The 20768-nt window shown below is 31.7% G+C and overlaps 1 protein-coding gene across 6 annotated transcripts in view; it reads right to left on the reverse strand.

Annotated features, from left to right (window-relative positions):
- Window positions 1-3004: 3004 nt before the first annotated feature.
- LOC125069588 overlaps window positions 3005-20768 on the reverse strand; it is a 32571-nt gene continuing 14807 nt past the window's right edge. Inside the window, exons 2-5 of one of the 6 annotated variants that reach the window (XM_047679129.1) lie at window positions 13799-13914; window positions 7958-8058; window positions 5055-5239; window positions 3005-4654 (exon numbers count right to left, since the gene is read on the reverse strand). In XM_047679129.1, coding sequence (XP_047535085.1) covers window positions 4188-4654; window positions 5055-5239; window positions 7958-8058 — 753 coding nt within the window. In that variant the 5' untranslated portion in view covers window positions 13799-13914 and the 3' untranslated portion in view covers window positions 3005-4187. Of the gene's footprint in view, window positions 4655-5054; window positions 5240-7957; window positions 8076-11954; window positions 12438-13798; window positions 13915-20768 lie in introns of those variants that run through there. The other 5 variants (XM_047679125.1, XM_047679124.1, XM_047679126.1 and 2 more) reach the window with 5 other exon arrangements.

Genomic DNA, 20768 nt, shown 5'->3' on the forward strand with positions numbered 1-20768 from the left:
TAATACAAAGATTTTTTTAAATAATTGTAATAAACTGTATATTAAGCAGGCGAAGCCGAGGTTTCTTTGGCAAAAGTTATCTATAAAAAAAGGTAAAAATAAACGTCATTTCAAAAATATGTATGCAAAAAATATGGGGGCTCGGGGCCTAACCTAGTATAAGTGTATTATCTTTTATCTATGGGCCTAACTGAACTGTCCACTGCTTAGGGCGGCAAGCTCATATAAGTGTATTATCTATGGGCAAGCTTTCAGGGATGCTAAAATTAGGGGGATGAGTAAACAATTTTTTTGAGTTATCGAAAATGATTTGTATAAATATTACAATAAACGAATAATTGAAAAAATATATCTCGATAAAATGTCTGCAATGAATGAGTCGATTTATTTATTTAAAAAAATAGATTTCAACTTTATCCAAAATTTCGATTACGTGGTGGCATTTTATAAATTGCCACGGAGCGGCGCTGAATTTGAATTCAGCACTAGTTACGAATAATATAATTAATTTTCAAAGGCCTTTATTAAGGCTCTCTTAGAACTTTAAACGGATATTTGAAGGTTTATTGAAATATGAATGAAATTAAATTATTCCTTAAGAGGTTCGAGAATGAGATGAAAATTAGTCAGTTTTTAAGGTAGAATTGCCGTTTAACCATCTTTTTATATATGTCGCAGGCAACTAGCTTAATTAGCCATCCAATTAAACGCCTAGCCACTTTACTAAACGGTACTGTTCATATACAGCGTCTTGAATGACACTCAGCCGGTTCATCTTCCGTTTATAGAACAGGGTAACTTACTTTACTCTCTTCTTTTTAAAATTAGTTAAAAAAGCTTGACTCTCTAACTCTATTTGGTTGTTTATCAACAATGTCGAAATTAAGTGTCCTTCGGGATGTGCATCACTTTCGCCTTTCGTATCAAAGGCAGATTACTGAAGGCGGGTGCTGCCCGCCTACTTGCCCTCAGTTTTTTAAAAAACTCTCTAGGACAGACAAGACTATCTTGAGTCTGAGATAACAGATTAGGTTTTGTAACAATTTATAAATTCAAGCCTCCGACTAAAATGGTCAAAAGAAACCACAACAAAAATATTCTTATAATCTGGGGACAGGGGGATTTTGTACGGTGAGGTATGTATCAACTTATATTTGTCTCCGCTACTAAAGCATAAAAAATTAGGACTTTATCAGAGGAGGCCTGAAATTTAGCTGATGGAATCCGCAAGCCTAACACTTTTACAAACTAATTTCAAAGCTGCTAATAGCGTTGTGATATAGGTTTTTTACCGAGAAGTATCAGTAATATATAAAAATAATTACGTCGTCATTACGAAGGGTAAAAATAGGTGTCGAAAGCTAGGTGCAGTAAAGTTAACAAAAAATTAGCTAAAACTAAAGCGGTCGCTGTTAAACTCTGAGTGTACGGTGTATTTACAAATTACGAGCACAAGTTTACAGAGACTGCATTTGTACGGCGTTCAAGCAGATATAAAGCACTAGAAACACGAGACTATTTTCCGAAAAATTCTGGTATTTCGTCACCAGTTACTTATTCATTTATGCCTCTAAATCTTAGCGTGGTTGTAAAGAGTGATGGATTTATACATTTCATTATTTGCTATTTAATTTTTTGCCGCAGTTAGCCTTATAATTGATTGATTGATTTTCTCGGTGATAATAAAGAATTTTATGGACATATTTTTACAGCTATTTAGTGTTTCAATTATTATTTTACAACTTGAGTTACAAAACGATGAAAAAACGTTAATTTGTGTAATATATGTTATTTAATGAGATCTTCATATGTCGTACTTAAACCACGATGAAACTGCAAATAAAACCCAGTATTGAGTAAACTGTACTCGGAGGTAGGTTTTTCAGAAATAAAATTACATGTTAATTATTGGTAGGTCATAATTTAATGTAATTTTTTTTTATTAAAAATTTGCTTTTGCTTTTACTTATTAATATGACAAATGGAATATTGTTTGATATCTAGATTAAATATCTATTCTGTGACACTATTTTAAACAACTTTTATATTATACCAGCATTTTGTACAAGGACAGCTTTACTACCACCTCTAAAAATTTAAAACTATTAAGATAGTAAGGTACAATAAATTGGAGACACACATTAAAAAAAATAGTTTACAATCATTATTATAGTCACGACATTTTTAACTATATCCTTCATGACAAAAATTTGTTTAATTTTTAAGTTAAAAACAATCGTATCTTTTTTTACATTTTAGATTGATTTTATTAATTAATATTTTTGCCTTGCATAGGAAATCATATGACAGGATCTAAAACAACATTCAACATCATGTTCCTAATTATTTAAAAATTATCTCAATTCTAAGAAGATAACAAATTTGACAACAATTTTTGTTACCTACTTAACTAATGAATAAATAACAAATCAGATGTCTCATCGCCATTTTTAAAGCAAGAATATTTCTTTAGTATTCATGAAATTAGTGCTGTCTCTGGTTTAATTTGGATATATTATAAATATTAAAAAATAAAAGACACTTTTCAAATCCTTTATTTTCGTAATTATTCTTGAAAATAATTTAAATTTTTGTTTGGTTTTCAATTTCAGGCTATGGTCTGACAAAAGTCAAGAAATTAGAATCTTTCTATATATTTATATATATATCTATTTACTTATACATTGTAAATTATGTTTAGTATTGCATTTTATCAATATTATCAACAATTATTATTATGTTTTTTGTATAGAATATTTGTCAGACAATTGAATACAGGGATACAATTTAAATTTTACAAACTGCAACTTATGTCAAATTAATACATATTCACCATAGATATGACCATTTAAAAATTTGTAAGCTTTACCGGTAATTATTATTGGTTAATTACTTTTACGATATTATCATCATTAAATTATTTTAAACATTCGTAAAAATTAAATAGGAGACTATAATAAATGGCAATAGGTAAAATGTTTTACTTTTAAAGAAATAAAGCAAATTCACAATTTAAATTTATATTTTCATTAAGCACCAGAATTTTTCGAGATACAGGCCAATTACTATTATCTAGCTATGCTTACAAGTTTTTATAATTTATGGACTAAATTACAGGCCTATAGCAGAAAATATGCGAGTAATTTAACAAATTTTAGCTAGGTATATCACGTTTTTAGATGACTACAGTGGGAAGTTTGAATAATTTATAATAGGAATACAATTATATGTTATCTCAAAATATATTTGAGCCTGCAAGCAGGCCTCTAATACCTGACCTTATGATATAATTAATAAATACATATTTAATTTAAAACTAATTCAACCAATTTTTTTAATTAATGACTATTCTCTAAAGAGATTTATCTGCACTGAAAAAATTACTCACTATTTAATTATTGTCAGCATGACAGATTTTTAGTTTAATGGTAAAGACCAAGACGGCGAACTATTTAATCAGTTTAGTGGGTTGTCGGTTGTCGGCAGATAAGCAAGAATTTAAAATATTTCAACATAAATATGGAATGTAATAAACACTCAATGAAAACGACCTTCATATTTTGACATTCGGTCATTGCATAATCTAACATTAAATTAGAGACAATATTTACAATAAAATAGTAACTATGCTTTGTAAATTAATATTCCTTGTGATTACTGTACTGATATGCATTATTTTATACATTATATTTAAATAAATATAAAAGTTGTTTAAACACAGATTTTAGCTGCTGGATAGAAATTAAACTTTAAAATAGGTTACTTAAACATGAACTGTACATTGCAAGACATTAATAGCATACTATTGACTGACCTTTTTCATAATATACAATATCATCGAAGGTTACAATCGAAAGATTCTTTAAATATTTTAATTGTTTCTATTTGAATTAATTTTACCTAAGACAACATATTCAATGTAAACTTTAAAGTGTTATCTTTTTTATTTATTTCAGTCTTAGTTTTCAAAAACTCAAAGACAGTGCGAGGAACACAGACGCACACTCAATGCAACGCCATACACACCTATAACACGAATAGCGGGCAGTGAAACCTCGTCTAGTTTCATAAAATTTCAATAGAAACAATTATCTCTACGTCTAAACCGATTAAAGTATCAAGACTAGTTACGCTCGCGGCGGCGGCGGTCGGTCGCCCCGCCTCACTCCGTACGGTCTGCACTGTCACTACACGACCCTGTCGCACATATCACAAAGCACGCGTACGCGCTCCGCAGCCCGGTCGGGCGGGCGCGAGTCCCAAATAAATAAATTATCAAGTCTATAATACTCCGGGACGCGCGTGCACTCCGACGAGTCTGATCGTCCCGATAATGGAATGTAAGCGTGATATGATAGAGAGGTGCGGAGATGCGGCGACGTCACGCGTCGGGCGGCGGCGAGGGCGCAGCCCGGCGTGGCACCATCACGCAGGGCGGCGGCGCGCTGGCCGGCAGGAACGTGGGCGGCGGCCGCGCGCCCATGCGCACCCACCATCGAGTCGCCTTTTGCAGAAGGCCGTCTTTCTTGCCGCCGCCCCCGCCGCCCGGACCCCGACGCCCCGGCGGCGCGTCCGCCATTCCCGCCCACTCGGGCACGTCGCTCACGCACTTGTTCGGTGGAGGTTGAAAACTGCTTCTCGTCAGCTCGGCTTGCTGGAAAGATATTGCACATATAATCATTTTGTTGCCAGCAAATTGTGATTCGATTGTTGTGTTTTAATATTCTTAGCTCTGAACAAACAAGTCCAAAAAGTCAAGATTGCAGTAAGGATTCGGTGGTCGGTAGCACTGCCTGATTAAAGCCTTTAGCTAAGTCTATTCGGAGAAAATACTTATTCCTAATTTTCTTTTATTTATAAGTAGAGAAAAATAAAACGCAAGTAGTGACTGCAGCAAACTAATGTTAAAGTAATGAAGTATAAGACGAACATATACAACGACTGTCATGTCTTTTATATTGATAGGTTTGTTTGATTTCTCAAAAAAATAATAATGTTTAAATATTGATAAATGGCAATTTTAAAAGTTAATGAAAAAAGAAGTGAATACTTACGGACCTGATAAGGGACTCGTAACTGTAGATGCGCGTCTTGACCGTACTCGCCGTCGGGAAGCTGTATGCTGGGTGGTAAACCGAGGCGTTCTGCGGCGGCGGCAGACCGCGCGCGCGTCTCCTGCTCCACCATTTCTTGCAAGCGACCAACCATCGCTTGTAACCTCTGTTGTTTCTCCCATTCCCTGAAACAGAAATGTATGTATTTTGAATGAAAAACATTGAATATGTAAAAATAGGTAAAAATTTCACTTAATTTTGATGTTTATTACTTTAATACTATCGCTTATTACAATTTACGCCATTTGTATATCATTTAATTAATAATTTGTTCAGTGCTGAGAAAGAAAAAAAGGAGATGTTCTTTTTCTGTAATTTCCTGCTACTTGTAAAGTGGTACGTATTATTATGTTATTCTATAGATCGGATCAAATGGTAGACACTAATGCATATCTAGTTATTATAAACATTGTGTGACGTTTTGTTTTAACGCCCCGTTGGTATATTTACTAGATTGTTTTCGAATCCCAGGTCGGTCTACACAAAAAAATTCATTGGGTTTTCTGTCAATAATATTGAAGTAACAGCTCGGTATTTGGGTTCTACTTGGAAAGTATTTATATTCCCGTAAACGCTTCGTCGTTAACGCCGTAATTCCTGCGGCTGAACTCATTTTGATCGTCTCGATAATGAGAGTGATTGAACGGAAAGAGCGTATAAGGCCACCGTGACTGAAATCGATCTGGAGGGCATTATCATGATATTAAATATGTATATTGTATAACATCGACTCTTTTACTAAGTTACTTCAGTTTAACATTTCAGTAACAGGAGGGAAAGGGTAAAAAGTAGTATCAAATAAAGTAATTGATAACAACATACCTTTTTTATAAACAACGTGCTCTATAATTATAACCACAGGTAAAACATCATTACTTTAAATGTTTTATTTTTTGGCTATAAATATAATACCGTGGTGTCGTAAATCTAACACGTACCTACTATTTATACTTTGAACAGAACGGTATAGATACTACTGTGTTGTGATATATATTGTACCAAAAAAAATCAATATCAAACCGGAGTGCGAGATAGCAAAGTTAGACTGCTGTGCCTCGGAAAGCACGTAAAACTGTTGGATTGTCTCTGATAGTTCTCAAGTCGGATTCCCGTCGCATAGGATTATGAGGGAGTAGAAAGTTAAACTGTGTTCGCGAAAGGAATTTCACTTTGACATGCCATAATAAACGGAAACCAAAATTCTACGAAATCCATGTATTTGTATTCAACATCTCAACCGTTGGGCAGTTTATTTGGTTGGGAGTTTTGAGAGAGACTCCACTGAGAAAAGTATTTTAATGATATGATATTGAGATATTAAACATAACAAAAACCTGATTATTACCTATTCTATTGTCATCAATACTGATAGTTATATATTTCTAGCATTTTATATTTTATCTTCAGGTAAAACTTCTAAGAAATTAAATAGTATGCTGACCTCGATGAACAAAACATTGTGCGTCGTCGTGATTTTTCTTGGCATTATCGAGCAACAGGTATCTTTAAAAAAACAAATGACTATATTTATGTGTGTGGTGTGTCTATATAAATAACTTTGCATATTACAGAGAAACGGTAGATCTCTGTGTTATCCGTATTAACATGACAAGTGTTCGCGAAATAGAGTGACCGTAATCATTAAACGTTTCGAACTTTTTTTAATACTTTTATTCAAAATTTATTTGACATCGCTAAAGCTCATCAATAGTTGACAAAAAAAAATCGGTTTACAAATAGAGGAGAACAAGGTAATGAACTGTCTTTGTCTGTTTATATATAGATATTTTTAATTGAACAAGTTTTAGATACGTACTCTATGGTGCCATAGTTTTTATTTAATGGATGTATTATGTACGTCGTTAGCCCACTTTCTACATAAAAAAATAACTATTTTATGTTTATAGTTTCATTTTTATAGTAATCTGCTTTTACAGATCACGAGTACGCAATGTGTCAAATCATAAGTAACATTTCATAATATACATAAGAATTAAAAGAGTATTATTCTGACTAATGTAAATTTGTGTAACAAGAACTTTCTGATAACTACCGTTGCCGACCGAGACACGTATACGAAGCTTGCAAGGATCAGACATACCGAAACAAGTCAACACATAGCTAAAACAAATATAAATATAGCCCAAGTTTTATTATGTCGAAGTCTTTTTGCTCGGATGTGATTGTAGCCACGGCGGCCTTTGTCTAGGTAAACTTTGCGTGGCATACTATAGTTCACAAATGTGTGTATTATATATATAAGTGCAATCTCTATTCCTTAACTCTCATGATCAGATTTGAAAACCGTCACGACCGGAACGGGTCCAACGGGTCTAACGGGCCAGTCGGTCTGGGAATCCAAACAGTGCCAATTTCCTAATTCCAGACTACGAAGAATTTATTGACAGGAAAATCTCTACACCTTTAGCCTTATAATTGCTAGATCGCCAGTGACGCTTTTAAGCCTAAGTAATTATACATGATATGTGTTATATATGTTCCTTACATGATAAATCGAGTCGATACAAGCCTCTTTTTAAATATCTGATCTATAAGCCTACATTTTGCTCATAGTCAAATCTATCCCCGATTCTTTTGCAGTAGATTTTTTTGAAATGTCCTAATTTTAAAATATAGTAGTAATATAACAAGGAAATTTCTGAAAATCTGCTTTTTTGAACATTTTAAATAAGACTTCGAAGAAGAAGGCACGATTATTATCAAATGTAATTTTCACTAATGTTTTAGTATTTCATTATTGGTTGATTTATATCCACAGAGATTATTGGAAAAAGAGGTTTATAAAAAAAAATGTGTAAAATTTGCAGTGGTGTGTTACTCACAATGTGGAATGATGGTGTCTGTGGTCGTGCCGCAGGCGCGGTCCCCCCGGCGCGCCCAGCCGCTCCATGCCCGCGCACCCCGGCACTTGTACCGAGAGCATCTGTAAATCACAACACACTGCTCTCACTTATGTGGCCCTCCTCACAGTGAACACTATATTCAATAAGCAGTTCAGTAGCAGACTCTCAATATCACTATGAATAATAAATAATGAAAAAAAAACTCGTATTATTGTGTCTTTTTGATTGTCTTCTTTGGCGAAATACAAATATGATTACTATATATAAAAGCTTGGGTCATGTTTCTTTAAAAAACCTCGATTATAACTGAATTATTATTTATTATTATTGTATTTATCGATATAAAAATAATTTTGTTATTGTGTTGTTTTCTAATTGTTTATATTAATGACACTTATTTTTTTAAATAAGTATGAAGTCACTGTTATGGAGCAAAGGCAATGCTATAATAGAATTCATCAACATTTAATGTTTTGCATATTGCACATAATTTTATCTGTCGACGTGTCCAAAATTATGAAAGCTTCGTATAAATATAAATATTATGTTCTTTTCGGTATATTTTTATTAAAAAAATTAGAGTGGTATTGCGTTTGGATGGCTAGGGAATATTCCACAGGTGACACGAAGAGGCAGCACCCGGCCTCTGTGGGGTCCAAAAAGACATGGATGGAGTGTGTGAGGAGGGATATGAGAGAGATGAATGCTAACGATCACATGACTAATAATAGAGGAGAATGGAAGAAAAACCGTTGCGCCGACCCCATAAGTTGGGACAAAGAAGGGAAAAGGATCGGAAAGTGTAAGAATGATCACGGGTAAGAACGATCTATCTACACAGTTAAGAGTAAAATCATCATTCATTTGTCATTGTCACGTGTGATATAGAAAACACGTAGGAGATTATCGCTATATTAACAATATATTAACTAATAGAATTTGTTCGTCAATAACGGTTTTACTACAAGACGGCCCAGGTCAATGGTATACTGATACTTAGTTCATCGTATGAAACAATTATATTTTTTTCTTGACGATAATCTGGTAAGCAGAGGGTTTTTCTGTTTATTTTTCTGAGCACACAATGATATAACTTATTAGCGCATTTGAATGATGAGAACTGAGCATAAATATTGTATATATTGATCGTAGTCAGCAATTTTAGTACTCGGCCAGCGCATGTTGGGACATCCTGTACTATCGTGTAGAGTATTAAAAACCATCGTTACAGGATCTACGTTACCATGGCTATTGCCATCTTTTTAACATTCCCAGGTTGACTAATAATTCATAATAAATAAGTCTATTTGCTATATATTATTTATTAGGTAACGGCCAGTATTTTAAAATGATTACGTTTGCAGATTAATCATTAATATTGGATAAAAAATGTAGGACGCCTTATAAGTTGAAGTATCATTATTAATTTTTGCATTGCAATTTAAGACAGTTGATTGAAATCGCGATTTTCGTTTTCTTAAGATAATTAGAGCAATATCACATCGAGGCGTCGAGGTGCACAAATCAGAGGTTGAAAAGGGTTATTAAGAAATTAAACAAGTTACAATATTAAAAGATAAAGGTAGTGAGAAAAGAACTTACATACTAACTTTATACTTTATAAAAATAATAAATAGTTAAATTTTGAGAACTGTTGGTTTAAAATCGACGATAAAAAGTAAGTATTGGGTGTAAGAAAATCTTCATAGAAAATTTATACAAATAACACATGTAAGTTAAGTAAATAAGGTAATTAATAATATAGGCTAAAGATATATATTTATGTTATTTTTATCGAAACTAAACAACTAAAGTAATTAATTTAATAATTTAAAAAACATTAAATTAATTAAAAAACAATATTTTAATATAAAATCATTTTTTGTATTTTGGGTGGATAGTAAAATATTGTAATATATTGTCCCATTTAATTTTTAGTAAACTATTTGATATTAAAGATATAGTATGTAATAAAAATATATCAACTAAATAAAAAAAAATACTTTTTAGTAGTTTTTAATTTTGTTTTTCAGGAATTTAATACTACATAAAGAAGAAAATTATTTCTGTAGGTATAATAAACTTGTAATTGTGATAGATTTAAAATAATTGCAAATTCTATTATAAAGTAATAATGTTTAAGTATGTGTCCAAGTAACATTTAAAAAAAAAGAAAAAAAGTACTCAGAATTACTTAAAAAATTTACTTTTGTTAAATAATTTTTATGAGTATGTATATGCATTATTCACCATGTCAATTGAAATGCATTGTTAGAATAATTGAACATAACATTTGTAGCCTGAGGATGTATATATCGTATTGATTGCAGTCAGAGCGGATGGCAGTCTGCCGTTTGCTTAAAAGACAGTAAAATGAGAAAGCTTATTTAAAGAATTATGAACAAAAAAGTTTAATATTCTTTATCAAATATTATAATTCAGCAATTATTTTTACAAATTGCCTGGAATAAAAAATTAATCTTTAAATATATAGGTTATTGGTGTTAGTGACAGTTTTTTTTAAAGATACATTTTAAAATTATTTATTACATTATAAATTATTTTTTTGTTGAAAAAATTTAATTGTTCTTTATACTTAATAAAATACCAAATATGTATAATAAAAAATTTATATTAGAAACTAAACAGACAACTAAATTGTAATAAAATCAGGGCTCGACTTATGGTTAGCAAATTCCCTGTTTGAATAAATGATACCACTCGTTTTTAGATATACATAGATAAAAACATGTAAAGACATATAATGACTTTGATATATTGTTTATACAAAGGTACCGTTGGATTATGTCATATAAAATATATCAAAGAATATATCTTTGAATCATTTGCATTATTTCTATTAAATAAATAACATATATAAAATTGATTATTTGAGTTTATTTCAGTTTACAAATTCATACTTTCTATTTTTTGTGCAAAGTAATATATATAATTTTTTTTTTTATTTTATGTGTTGTATTAGTCCGTATGATTTAACTCAAAGATTGAAATCATACCCTTTCTTAATAAAATGTACCATAATCATACTGTATATAAATAATCATATCCAAAGGTTTCATGTTTTAATGCTTATGATTATTATGTCTAAAGTAGGTGCACTTAGGTAAGAGGCATGTTATTATTGTATTGAAATAATAATATTCCACATTGTTGAATAAGTACTTAATAAACTTACAGTATAAATATATATATTATTAAAATTTAAGTTAATGTTTCTTTTTATATTACAATTATTTTGGTTTGATTTTTAGGACATTGATTATGAAAGAAAGTTTGTCAGTACAAGTAGTACTTTTTAGAGTGTTCAATTTTGTTGTTTAATTATTATTCGAAGTATATATTTTAAAATAATTGATATTTTTAAAATATATTTCGTAAGTTCAAATTCGTAAAGTATTTTTATCAGAAATATATTATTTTATTTATAGTTATAACTATGGTAATAAATGTTAATTGATGTTGATAAATAAAAAAGGAATCTTAATTTTTAACAATAAAATATTTTTTGAATAAGTTGAAAAATAAGTAGATCCAATTGAGTATAAGAAAGCAAATGTTATCGAGTTGGCATGTCACGACTATCGCGAGAGGTGATTACGGAACTGTCTGTCATGAAAATTTATTTAAATTCACACAAACAACGTCTGGGCGTGACGTCGCTATCGGCGCGGCTCTTATCACTTGGCACGCTCCCGCCGTCTCGCGGCCGTCCGACTCTCAGCCGCTTTGACTCGCGTCTCGCAATCGGTAATAATGCAAACATTTTACTCAACCTCAATAAAAATTATCGTTTTACAATGTATTTGTTTTGACTAAAATCATTACCACACATGGAAGTTGATACAGTAGCAGATATACGTATTAATATAGTGTTTTCAGTATACTCAAATGAAAACACCAGTTTCATTTGGTGGTGTTAGAGAAGTAAACAAGGAGATGTATGCTTAAAACTTACTATTTGAATTAGTGTTGGCCACAATTGTGTACGTTTCCAGTACTCAGGATTGTTTCTATCAACTCCGATGACACGCCGTTGGTTTCACTCGTAGATAAATCGATCACACTACCATGGTTAGAACGAGCTTGTTTTTTATTACACTGCCACTCATTTTGCAAATTTGTTTAAAAAGATTAAAATATTTTAAACAAAACAATCACAGGGCAATACACGGAGATTACAACACCCGTAAAACGCTTTTACAATAATTAACTATCATTCACTAATAAATAAAAATATGGTTTTCAATGTAATAACACTATAAAAATAAATATTTTATAAAACAAAGATAACATATAAATTCCACTATCGCGAATTTTGTAACAGAGTTACTTAGCACTCTTTTTTTCATATTGGCAGGAAGACGCCTGCCATCGAGCGAGTCTTGTTGTTCAATGACGCGGACGCGGCCGCGCCGCGCCGCGGTGTTCGCAGTCGCGTAGCGGGGAGATCGGGCGGGTGACGGTGCACCGGCTGCCCCGTGTCGGCGCACACAAAGCAACGGCGTGTAGTGTTAATTTCGCACACATTCAAAGAATCTGTCTAGTTGCATTCGTGTGCTCATTCGAAGGCCTGATGATATGATGATGTAAGAATGTGTGAGTTGTACTAACGATAGCGAGTGTAGCACATGTGTACATAAAGGAGAGCACACATGTATAAAAGACTCGATTGCTGCCAGTGCCACCGCCTCGTTTATGTATGCGCACCTATAATTGTAAGCGATGACGCGTTTTGTCGGCTCGTGAGACGAGACGGTTGGTATTGCTCAATGATTGAGCTGTACTCGGGAGTCGTACGTAACAACTAACAAACACTAACATAACAGAAAAAAATTAACATTGCTCTCACATTGAACTGAATAAAATGACTGAAAAGATTTACAAGATTGTGTAGAATGCGACACTAGTCTTCTAAGCATTTTCTCGGCATTTTGCCAGGGTTTGCTTATTACTCTAATCCAAATGTAGCATAACATGTCACTAGTATTTTTTATTAAAACAATTGTTATCTGACCTGTTAAATATATTTTATTAACAAACCATTTAAGAACATAAATATATTACGAATTACCTACTTTCCTTGGAAATAAATATTTTTGAATTTAACATAATTATGTTTGTGCTAATACAACTGGCAGTGGGACACAGGGCCTGACCGAAAGTTTAGGGGGCCCTGGGCTAACACTACTTAGGGGCCCACCTAAGGTATATCTGAACGTAGACTTGAATTAAATTAATTGAATGGGTTTGATTAATTGCAGGACTCGCAGGGCTGTACACCATACGATCTGTTTATTTAATAACTTTATAGATTCTTTCGCACTATCATCTATTTTTAACTTTGACTTGACTTAGTTGGGGCCCCTTGAATCCACGGGGCCCTGGGCTGAAGCCCAAAATGCCATATGGTAGATCCGGCCTTGGTGGGACCAAATATATTTAGAAAAATACACGATAAAATTACTTAATATTTATAACTCAGACCTTTATTTATTGTGTACTTTTTTTTTACAAAATCATGGTTTAAGGTTTTTATTTAATTTAGATTAAGATGATAAATTATCTGTAATGCCTTACGAATTATGATCATTGAGTGAATAATCTACGGTTGGAATATATATAGATGATATAAGCCGTTGGGAGAGATCGCTTGATATTGCATCATATTGAATAGTAAAATATTGATTTTTAATAGTATTAGAAATAATTAGATTACGCAGTCAGATCAATTTATAGTATTTTTTTTAAACAGTTATACAACTATAACTATTAAAAAAATAAGAATGTTGTATTACTTACGGGGTTGGCAGCGGCGGCTGCGGTGGCGGTGCGGCGGCGCAGGTGCGGGCGGACCAGCGCGCCTGCGGCGCACAGCAGTGCGGCGCCGCCCACGCATGCGCCTGCCCACCACCACCCTGAAACGTTAAACCAAGACAAAGCTTTAATACCACGTATTATCGATCAAATCAATGGCCATGCACCATATTTGTTAAATTTTTGAGTACAAATAGTGCCAGGTGTTTTTTGTTTATAGATCAACATAAGAATGATTGTAATAAATTAGGTTTATAATAGGCATTCGTGTAAATGAGCAATCTGGTACCCGATGATAAGTTATCTATTTTGCCTAAATATTAATTTTGTACATAACATCAAATCACTTTTACTCTATGTAATTCTAAGCAACGCTTGCATAATTTAATAGGTACTTGTTCTTATTTTATTATAGTGTATATTTGTCGTTATATAATATTTAGGCGGCGCTTTGTTTCAGCCTTTAAGTGAGGCGGTACAAACGAAAATCTTATCTATTTCATAATATTGTGTTTAAATTTTCATACATTTGTGTTTTTATTCACATCGTATTTCATTCACATTATATCACACAAAAACGTCAACGTTTACTTTTTAAATTAACCTATATGTACATAAATTATATTTTAATAATTTATTATCAGACGTTTATGATAGCAAACCCGGATTTACGGTTTACACTTTTTTTACCAGTTTATTCCTTGTCTGTGACTCTATCTGCATTCAATTATTTTTTTCCCCGTTAATTCCGTATTTTTTGTTGCTAGTTATCGAGTTCCTAGGATTTGTATTATGATCGATTCTGTGGTTTAGACGAAGTATATGCGGTAACAAACAGACAGAGTTACTTAAGAATTTATAGTCTGATTATCGGAGGACAGTAGACAGTCAAAACAAATATCTTTAAGACCAAAACAAATAAGAATGGAGTTGAACACGCCACTCGGCTTTTAAATACAAGTTCGCTGCGGCATCGCCAGACATTGCTTGTTATAAAATAGTATTTATGAGTTTTTGTACTTATTGTCCATTTTCTAAGCATTCTCTTAGTTAAAAAAGATGAATTATTTATTTATATTCGCAGTTTTTTAGCTATTTTTATGGTTTAGCTTCAAATGTTTTATTTTAATTCCGTACTTACTTTATGCAACTTTAATAATGTATTTACTTTAACAAATCTACGTATTTTTGTTGCTTTATTATAAAGTATAAACCCAGCATTTAGGAATAAATACATGTAATTTATTTTAAATTATAGTTTGTTTTATTATTTTACTTAAATTAATTATAAATTGAACTTTATTTATACTATTTAATTATCTGTATTTGTATGATATGTTTATAATATGTATCGGTACTTATTGTGTTGGTCTTATAGTAAAGCGTTGTTCTGAGGGTCATATGATTATTTACGGGTCTGACTCTGAGTCGAGATTCCTTACATAAGTTTTCAGATACAAATTCGTATACATTAATTTGTATTTAATATACCTCTTATGATTTTTGAGTGAAATAAAGACGTTTGTTTTCCTAGATTCACCCACTTCTTAATAATTTACATGTTGTTTTTAAGCTGATTGCAAATTTTCAAATATAGATTTGTTTAAGGTACTCAGATACCAATGTCAAGAGTCTTTTCAGTTTAACAGATACTTATAAAGATAATTTTATTCAGTGAATACGTCATAGGTAGCATTTATATGATACTTATATGTTGCAACCAGATTATTTATTCGCTTAATTAAAATGAATTACTAAAATCGGCCCACAAACAAGCTTACTGTTCAGGTATTTGGATATATGGATATTTGGATATATAGTGTTGAGAAGTGTTAGAGACTAGACCTAGCCTCCAATACGGTGCTACGTCATAGGATATCATAATTAATTATATCATTAATAATATCACATTATTATTATTATTATATATTATAAATCTAATATAAAAATATAAATCAATAATAACATTTAAAACTGCAAGCAATTGGATGATTGTGAGGTATTGTAAATAAATATAGAGAGATTAGAAACATCATTGTAAAATATAATTTTATTTGGCTATCCCGAACTACTGAAATTACAGAAATTTAATAAAATGTATGTGATGTAATTTTAAATGTAAAAGCAGGTAGGTTAAGTACCTAGATTACTATTGCGAGGCTACGTTTCACAGCGAAATATAAATCTTAGAAATGTTTCATTCTACCCTAACAGGCTATGTACGGGTGTATACGGTGATTTTATTCCAAGAGATTTTATAAATAATGAGGTAAGGTATTAATAATTATAATGAAATTGTAATTGCGTTACATATAGGATGACGAACAAATGGCCATCATTGTAAGTCTTCCAGTAGAGATTTTCCATTTTCTTTTTATATTAAAGAGAGCTATTCTATCTACTACCTCTCTACCCTCAAAGTTATTCTCTCAAATATATTCATTACAGTCTCATCAAATGAAAAAAATCAATTATTTGAAAAATATGAATTGATTTATTCATACATATGTATGTAATGTAAGGTCTTGATTTTTTTTGTTTTACATATTTATGTTTTACATAAAACAACTGACGAACCTACCTTTAGAGTTGACCTTTTTCTTTGAAATACATCTTACATCTACTATCCAATGATCTATCAAATAAAAAAATCACTACAAAAATCGATTAAAAATATACTTAATTTATAAATGGTTACTAAATCGGTTAACAAATCACCAACTAAGAATCTCGAACAATTTATAAAAAAAAATGCTGTATCAATATTTTTTTGTTTTTTGAAATTGGCTAATCACAAGGTCAAATCAAGGGGTTCAAATCGTGCGTTGGGCTATAAAACATTATTTTTTCTACCAAGAATTTTTCTGCAGCATCCCGAAGTGTTGAAGTTGGTAGAGTTAACGCTTATACCTAGTAAAACATGTAAACCCGTTTCTTCTGCTCCTGAATATTCTACACTGTGTTAGATTGTCCTCCCATGGACTTATGGGAGTATGAAAATTTAGAGTGCATCTGTCAAATCGGTCAGAAGGATATAAATATTTCTAGAACTCCTATTTCGTCAAACAGCAAGGAGTCAAGGAGGTTTTCTTACAATTGATTTTAATATGAAAAAAAATTACTAGCTATAATTATTATAATCCGGTAGAAAACATTTGTTAAGATATTATTATAGTCCTGATAGACTATTAGAACATTTTAGAACACAAACTAATGATACATATGTCCTTATAATGCTTACAAATATTATTTTGAATTTTTTTTTTTTTTCTTGAGAAGTCAACGTTGGCAAGCTAGTGTTATATTTATTTAAATATAACAATTTATTACATAATTATAACAAAAATAGCAGAGTAGCGGTGCGGTGTTGTACCTACATGTTTTTTTTTATTTGCAATATCTTTGTCTATAGTGTAAAAGCCAATAATACAGGTTTTAAATTATGGTCAATCTGTTTGGACACGCATCTCGCAGAGGCCACGGGACGAATAAAAACTCTCGATATGGTGATAGTTTTATCAAACTCAATGAAAACTTCCTTCAATCAAAACATTTTTTTCCATATCCAAATTAAAATAAATTCACAGACATAAGAAAAGAGTCGGGTGAATATTGAATAACTTTATGATTTATTTATTTGTTGATCTCGTGTTAAATTTTATTTATGAATTCGTTTGACATTTTGACGATTTTTGTCCTCATGACCTTTTTCGGTCAAGGCGTCCATTCAAACGAGAACAGTAAACTGAATAAATGATTTATTGCACAAATGTACATGCAAACACAGTTGCACTCTCCATTATTTCAATCATCAAACAATCTTAACCTGATGGGGCGGCAATCCGATACGACCATACTTATATTTTTTTAAGCACATGCATTTAAATAACAGGTAACGGAAGAAATATAAATCGTTCCTTAATCTAATAAAATTTAAATTATTATAAATCTTGTAACTTTTTTTGCGATTAATAAAATGAAAATAAGAACCTGTGAAATATCCACCTGAAGTGTAAAGTTAACTTATTCAGTATCTCAATACTGTAGTTTAAACAAGTGTATTCACCTTCAATTGTATTTTTATTTAGATGAGATGCATACTTCATGTTAAACGGGATTTGAGGAAAAATAGCACTACACGTGCCTGTGTCATTCAACTTTAGGTATATACTTTCAATATTGAAGAATAAAAAAAACTTTTGTATTCTAAATCTATTTTGAAATATTTTAAAATGTCTATAGACATAATAAGAGGTCTGATATTTTTCTATTCTGAGTATTTTTCAATACTATTTATCATCCTCTTTTAGTAAATTATTTTATAAGAAAACAAATACTGAAAGGCTTAAAAAAGCCTAATTCATCTTCACAACTATTAGGTACTTTTAAGCTGGGTAGCTTTATGATTATATATTAAAAGTCTTTACTTACAATTTTTACTTTTTGAAACTTTCCAATGTAAATCATGTCGGTTGTATTATGTTTTATTTTATAAGAATTATTCAAAATATTGTACCACACTTTAAAAAGTATATATTAAATTTATATTTAAATTAATTTCTTCATTTTCATTTAGAAAGATTTTATTGAAGATTTTCTGCTTGTTAGTTCAATAAGGTGTCCCAAAAGCATTAAAGTATCGAGCCCTCTTTACTGATACCTTCTACATGATACACGTATAAGACCTACTCTATGTCACTAATGAATAACTAAACTTACAGCAAGGAATTAGAAAAACATTTCCAAGTTAAGAGCCGCATTTTTTGAAAACATATTAAAAAATAATAGTATGGATTTAGTCTATATTGTTAGGCATTCGTTTAATTTAGTTGAGTAAGTAGTTACACACTTATTATGATGAAGATGCCTCCTACATGATTTTGGTGGCATTCTGATGAAAGGTATATAATATAATATAGTATAACTATTATCTGCTACGCGTATTTATATCGGTACGGTACACATCGTTTAATGCACACGTGCGTGCGAATACAGGTGCACTCTCATAGGTCGATGAGACGGCAGGATAAAACGCGACCCAACCTGACGCGACAGAATCGGACGGAAGAATCGCTTTACATCCTTTTCGTGGTTTATTAGATCTGCCAATATTTCTACTCTATAATGCTACTAAGTATTTCCTATCATAAAATACCCAATAATTTTTCAAAGCTGGAATCTCATGATCTACATTCATTCAACCATGTAGCTACAAAATTAACGTGGCATTTCTATGAGAGTGTACCTATTGGCATTGGGTCGCATGCATTTTACAATAAAGGATATTGTCTAAAGCCACAATAGTTACACAAGTGCCCTGCCTAAAAACAAAGGCGATAAACATGGACCAATAGTTAGCCATTATAGCCCGATCAATTGCTTGAAGCTTTCAAATTTGTATTATTACCATATGGCCAATTTAAGCTATATGATCACAATAGAAGAAAATTTGCAACAACGAAAAGACTTTTTTAGGTAGTCGCTTAAATTTAATAGCTTAAATAGCATATTTGGTTCTAGTCTTTGGTAATTTTGTGTTTTATTATAATTAAATGAATGAATATGATGTTAACAACCTTAAATTTTATTTTGTTATGATTAATAAATTAGTATAAAGTTGGCTTAATATCTCGCAATTCAAAAAACAAGTAAAGTCGCTAGTGCAGCGTTTGATTACTCTTCGGTCGTGTCGGATTACTGAAAATTCGTCACGAGGAAGCTTTTGATTAAAATAATTAAAAAAAAAATTAAGTATATAAGTTACAATTAAATTTAATAATAACCGCGTTATCATTGTCATAAGACTAGTTTTACCTTAAAAAATGCTTTTTCTAATGAAAGGTTTCATAACAATTTTCCAAGCAGAAGATATAAGTTCTGTTTGTATCTGAATTTTAATCACGAATGTTTATTAACGAAAAAGACAGTTTAAGGTTAATAAAAATGTTTTGATTCTTCTTACTGCGACCGCAACGGATTCATTTTCTGAACGTGCGTTTATTTCGATTAGCCGTTATGTATAATATGTGACACGTCTTGCAACATCGGCGAAAACAAGATCCACGTGAACCGGATGTTAAATGAGATCACAGTAGCTACAGTCCCGCGGTCGAAGGTTGCGGCCAGTCTCTTACGCCAAAACAAACGGCATGAGGACGCGCGTACTCGACAAAAATTCGACATCGTTCGCCCAAGAATGCACAGTGCGGCTATTTTTAGAGGTTGGAAGAGCGCGGGGGCGGCGGCGACGTCTGGTGTCGGTCTGCCGGGGCCTGCCAGCGATCACCAAAATAGCTTCTCCAGCTGGCAATACCTGGCCACGTGGCATGCTCACGCTGCTGCTTACCTGCTTCTGGGCGATTCAGCTACCTTGTACCTTAAATGTACACTTGGTCTTGCAATTTTCACAGATAAATGCTTGTATATATCTGAGCGAATTCGAATAATTCAATTGATCGAACGTAAAATAGGTAAATTAACTTTATTAAAAATAAAGATCAGTAATGTAATCGTATATTTAATTAATGTTAAACGAGCTGCTTGAAAATTGATGGTACAGGTGGTATAGGTAATAATTATTTATGAAACAACTCCGATTCTGTTTAAATTTTGTTAAATTGTAGGAATGCATTTTGAAAATATACAACTAAGATAAGATGATAATCATTAAAATGAATGAAACTTTTAACAAAGTTGTAGGCCCATTTTATTATTAATTGCCTGGTAGCATAGAAACATATTTAAGATTAATTGAAGAACTCTTTTCTACGACGAGGACGAGAGGGGTATCCGATTCATATTAGTCTAGTTATTTATTTACATGTCAGTCTCGGTGGGATTGAGGGGCAGGCGGAGATAGCTTTACAGATTTACTATTCATAAGAAATATAGATTTAAAATTAAAATACATACATCAATATACCATATATTTTATTACAGATAAATTAATAATTTA

Source organism: Vanessa atalanta, chromosome 15 (genome assembly GCF_905147765.1).
Source record: "Vanessa atalanta chromosome 15, ilVanAtal1.2, whole genome shotgun sequence".
Taxonomy (NCBI): domain Eukaryota; kingdom Metazoa; phylum Arthropoda; class Insecta; order Lepidoptera; family Nymphalidae; genus Vanessa; species Vanessa atalanta.